This window comes from Branchiostoma belcheri, unplaced genomic scaffold (assembly GCF_001625305.1).
Source record: "Branchiostoma belcheri isolate BF01 breed outbred unplaced genomic scaffold, Haploidv18h27 scaffold620, whole genome shotgun sequence".
Classification (NCBI taxonomy): domain Eukaryota; kingdom Metazoa; phylum Chordata; class Leptocardii; order Amphioxiformes; family Branchiostomatidae; genus Branchiostoma; species Branchiostoma belcheri.
The window spans coordinates 1-5520 of NW_017804266.1; the positions used below are offsets into that span (position 1 = coordinate 1).

Consider the following 5520-nt stretch of genomic DNA (forward strand, 5'->3'; position numbering starts at 1 on the left):
AGGAAAAGTCACCAAGTTTGGCCTTTCTACGGCTAGCCGTTCAGACGCTAGGTGACATCAAAGTTGCCGCGGGCATTTTTAGCCCCCCCCCCGGTCTAGGTAGGGTTAAACACGGCCTAAGTGCCAAAAGACTGGTTATCCAGCTGTTGTAATAGATAAAACACATAAAGTCAAAATCGCGATCACATGACTTCTCGATGGAGCGGTCATCGTGAATACCGCGAAATTATAACCACCACGACATTTCAATATTTACAGCACCTTCGCCAAAAATGTTAGCTTTTTTTTAGTAGCGTTTGCGTGTATGCGTATATTGTGTACATGTGTATGTATGTATGTATGGTTGTGTGTATTTATGTATGTGGTTTAGCTCAATAACTCAGGAAGATTTTGATGGATTGTCATGAAATTTAGTAGGTGAGAAGGTCTTGATGAGACCTAGAAATGATTAGATTTTTGGCTTCCTGGCGGCTTGCCTTGGTACTGCAGTAGAATTTTTTGGTTTTAATATCTCGCGATTTTGACATGCTAGGGTCACGAATTTTGGATGGTAGATAGCTCTTGGGGAGGGAAAGGAGTGACATGAGTTTCGGCTCCCAGCGGCTTGTTCTGAAACTAAAGGAGAGTTTGTTGAAATATCTTCGAAGGAGGATTACTCAAGAACCGGTTGACGGATTGTCGTAATTTCTGGTATGAGGGTAACTTAGGTGAAGAGTGACAAAGATTGAAATAAACTTTCAAAAATTCTAATGAACAGGCACAGTCTGCTATTAATAACCTTTAATAATAACCTCTGCTAAGTGAATCACACTGTAGTATGATTAAGATGAAACAGGCAACAGGCCAACTCGCGCATTTCCGCCAAAAGCCCGGGCAAGCTCCCAATAGACTGGTTATCTAGCTGTAGTACTACCTAAAACAAATGACATTCGCGATGTCATGACTTTAGATAGAAACAACGTATTTTTATCATTTTTGGTGTAAGTAGCTGGGAGAGAGTTGTACATAATTAAATGCAAATTATGCAAATGATGACTTAATTCTATAATTAAAGTGTTTTACATAATAGTACTTTTATACATCATTCGTAGCGATGGCAAGATGACAAAGTTGAGACGGAATTCAACCGGTTTCGACTTTTTATTCAGTGTTTATCAAGAATGACAGAGATCGGACCTCTCCTTCTTTTATACTTTTACCGTGCCTCTCTTACGCAGGGCGCTCTGCTCGAGTAATTTTATACAATCATGTTATCTATTTAATCTGTGGTAGTTAAAATGTCAACAGAAACCAGTTATGCAAATGATGACCTAATTTGCATAATTAATGTAAAATTATGTGAGTTCTTATTGGTGAATGATACGAATCTTATACCTTGTGCCATGTGTAAGATAAAGGTTAACACCACTATGCATATATTATGTTAATGTAGAAGTCATTTGCAAAATTACTGAGGACATGTTGAAATGAAGTATGGCAATGGAGAGGAATTTTACATTAAAATAGTGTCATTGGAATTTAAAAAAAACATAAATTAAACTAGATTATGATAATTGCGACCTTATTTTCAGAGTCAATGAGAGAAATAAAACAATTACGAAAACCAATATTTCATGGTGGTATGAGGTCTCCGAATGATTGTTAAATCAGTTCAGTTAAGTGAAGTAAAATTCTATGCCAAGAGAAAAACTATTTAAAGACATATAGGTTATACAATAATTATATGGAACATCTAATTTCTACAAAAAAAAAAACCTAATGGTTTATCATCTAGTGCACATATTGTAAACAACAGCCCTTATAAAACAGCTTATAATCTGACATTATGCGGGCTGTAAAACGCTGACCTAAACGTCTGGTTGTGGTTTGAAAGGATGCTTAACTTTTAAACGTTTTTTTGTTTTTACCTGTGGGGCGGAAGTATTGTTTTGGGCAATTCTGGTTTGTTGTAACTTGTCCAGAACATTGTGAGGATTCGGATTGAGCGGTCGGGGATTGCATTTGGGTTTCAGTTGACTGCCAGGGTTGTGTGAGAAACAAAAAAAAATGTATAATATAGTTTTCTTACAAGTGTGGCGTGTTTCTGATTAATTCTAATTACCGTTTCTGCATTTTTGCATCTAGGTAAAGCCAAGTCACCTGCAGGATATCGTAAAAAAAATGTTACAAAGTAGCTTACGCGCAAAGATGATGGCCTATGTGACGTTTTGCTCCGTCTTCCTACTGGTCAGCCTGATTCCATCTGTCCAGGCCGGCCGAGAAGCGGGGTTTTGGGTTGAAAACGTCACAATACCTGAGGACGAGTCTGTCGGCAGCACAGTCAAGCACCTGCGAGACTTTCTTAACGTCGGCGGTGGCCTAATGGAAGAGGAAAATGGAACGTCGTGGTCAGTGAACATCACAAGTGGCAACGATCTCAGACGGTTTGAGGTTGTTGTTGAGCATTTGACGCTAGTCGTCGCAGCACCGCTGGACTATGAGTATAACCCGCGGTACAACCTGTCCCTAAAGCTGACAAATACTGGAGACAACAGCGTTTGGCATGTAAACCTCGTCATCGTGATCATGGACGTGTGGGGATACCCGCCATACTACAGCAAACAGTGTGAAACACCAGTTATACCTGTAACTGGGACGGCTGAGAACTATGTCGTACTGAGCAGCCCTAATGGGCAATTCGATGTTGTAATTAATGGCGAAGAACGACAGTACCCAGACTTTTTTTCCCTGATAGAATCCCACGATGCTATCATGAACGACTGCTCCCTTCGGCTGTGTTCTACTTTGAACCCAACGTGGGAAGACCTGCTCCGCCCGGCTCTTGAGACGACTCATGAGAATGGAGGGAGGATAGAGTTTCAATGTCGCGACAGACAGTTAAGAAGTGCGGGCAAGTTTATATTTTTCGATGTTTCGAAACAAATGTTGCCTGAGTGGGCACAGGTAAAAATGTGTAGCATGACAGAAGGTTATGCTGTAGTTGTTAAGATGAATAAGATAAGATCCACGTCGTCCTATTGGACACAATGTAGCGCTAACGTCACAGTTTACTATGCGACATGGCCCGTTGATTTTACATTTCATTACGACATTACAGGGTGTCCCGAGGGCAGGTACGGTCTGTACTGTGACAAAGACTGTGTTTGTAAGAACGGGGCCCGGTGTCATGGCTTTAACGGTGCCTGTGAGTGCCGCCCGGGCTGGAGAGGGAGGGCCTGTGATATTCCCTGGCCTGAAGTTGTCATCATAGCGTCACCTGGCGATTCAGTCGTAAAGTACATCGGTACTAATCTGACATTGACCTGCCTGGCTCCACACATCCAAGTAGCTAGTATGATGTGGGTTTATGAAACAGAAAACTATTACAACGATACAAAAATCATTGTAGAAGGGGCGGTACAGAACAGTTCCATCAACTTCCAGCAAGTCTCAGAATCAGACAACGGTGGTTATACTTGCGTGGTAAAAGCTGTAAATGGTGGAGTAATTAATGCAACCTTTTCCCTCAACGCCACCAAATGCCGACCTAACTATTATGGAGAGGTTTGCAGCCAAGTGTGTGACTGTGAGTACGGAGGGACGTGTGACAGGTGGGAGGGGTGTCTGTGTCCTCCCGGCCGTCGTGGAGACAGGTGTCAGCACACCTGCGCACCTGGCAGTTTTGGTTGGAACTGCAGCATGACATGTCAATGTCAGAACAACTCTGTGTGTGATGCAGTAAATGGGACTTGTAATTGTTCGGAAGGGCAGTCAGGCGAATTTTGTGAAATCGGGACCAAATCAGAAAATAATCAAGTCGTCTTTATAGTTGTGGCGTCCATTCTTCCTGCTATTGTTATACTTGGCTGCATCATAATTGTGACCATGGTAAAACAGAGGGTCACAAATTGGAGCGGGCTACATACAATGAACAGAGAGGACATAGAAATGGAGCCTCTGTCATCATGGGAACTAGACAAAGAGGACATCTGTTTTGAACACATGATAGGCGAGGGGGAGTTCGGCCATGTAGTACGGGGAAGACTGCGCGTGCCGGAAGGCTACCAAGTTTTGGTTGCCGCCAAAAGTATCCGGCCTGACCGCATGACGGCGTCTGCTGTCCGCGACTTTCGCCGCGAAATGGACATTCTCGCCAGGATCCACGAAGACAAAGAGGGACACCCGAACGTGGTGAAGTTTTACGGAGTTCTGACTAAATCAGATCCACAGTACATTGTTGTAGAGTACGCGGCTAATGAGGAACTGCGCCGGTACCTGTGGGGTTTGAGAGAACAACTCAAAGTCACAGGAGAAAGGAAACTGTTTGAACGTCTCGGTTTTGCTTCTGGTGTGGCCAGTGGGTTAGAAGAGCTGGCACGTCTGAAGATCGTTCACCGAGACATCGCGGCCCATAATGTCGTCATCAGTGACAGGAAGGTGGCTAAGATCGCGGATTTCGGACTATCGCGTGACGTTTACACGTCGTCGGCGTACGAACGCACTAACCAGAGCGGGGAGGAGGAACTGTTGCCGCTGAAGTGGATGGCCGTGGAGTCGTTACGGGACGGGGTGTACACGTGTGAGAGTGACGTGTGGTCGTACGGCGTGCTGCTGTGGGAGATCGCCAGTTTTGGGAGGAGCCGCGCTACGCTGGAGGCCCCATGCACCCGGACGTCTGCACACTGTTGGAGCTGCTGAAGAAAGGCGTCCGTCTGCAGCAGCCGGAGAACTGTCCGCTGCCGGTGTACCGCATCATCAGGTCCTGCTGGATAGTAGACCCCTCCAAGCGGCCGACGCCTGAAGTGCTGCTGCAAAAGATAGACCAGTTAAGACCACCGAGGCATGCGGCCCACCTCGTTAATCATGGCATGACATGGCAGTAAAGCATCAGCTATTAACAAGCAAGGTCTAATGGACTGCCCTAAATCTAATACAAATGAGAAAAAGACTTCATAGCCTTTCTTCTACATAAGGACCTCATTGTGTAGCAGATTATTTCCTTGAAGTGAAATACAAAGTAACTGTGAAGCATATATTATATGGGCGCGATGTACATCAATAATCCACGTCGCCATAGCCTGGTTCCCAGCACTGTTAGCCCACGGACGTTATAAAGGCACATAACATGTCATAACTTAGCCAAACAAGGCTGGCATCCCTGCTAACCTAGCCAGACGTTATGCGTCAATTTTCTTTAATGACTATTAATTAAAAATTATCGGTTATAACAGGACTGCACAAAAGGAGTAGTGGTACTAGTAGTAGTATTAACCCGACAGTAAGGAATATTGTTGTTGTATATATGTTTAGACCAAACCTGCTATCCTGACTTTAAAACTTAAGTCTTTCGTTAGTGTTAAAGATTATTGTATACTGTCATAATTTCAAGTATGGCTAACTTTAAATTTTCTACATTAGCTATATGATACTCTACTTTAAAGCGAATAGTGAGTGCTGTGTAATAGTAGATTTATGAATACTAGTAGATTTATATGCAGAACTATAGAAACACAGGAAACATGTTTATTAGGATTTGAGAAT

The 5520-nt window shown here is 43.4% G+C and overlaps 1 protein-coding gene across 1 annotated transcript; it reads left to right on the forward strand.

Moving 5' to 3' along the window:
• Nucleotides 1-2129: 2129 nt before the first annotated feature.
• LOC109483169 lies at nucleotides 2130-5252 on the forward strand. Its single transcript, XM_019786156.1, is given in 2 exon segments — nucleotides 2130-4612; nucleotides 4615-5252. Coding segments are annotated over 2 exon segments (2700 nt in total). The 5' UTR covers nucleotides 2130-2160; the 3' UTR covers nucleotides 4863-5252.
• Nucleotides 5253-5520: the final 268 nt, after the last annotated feature.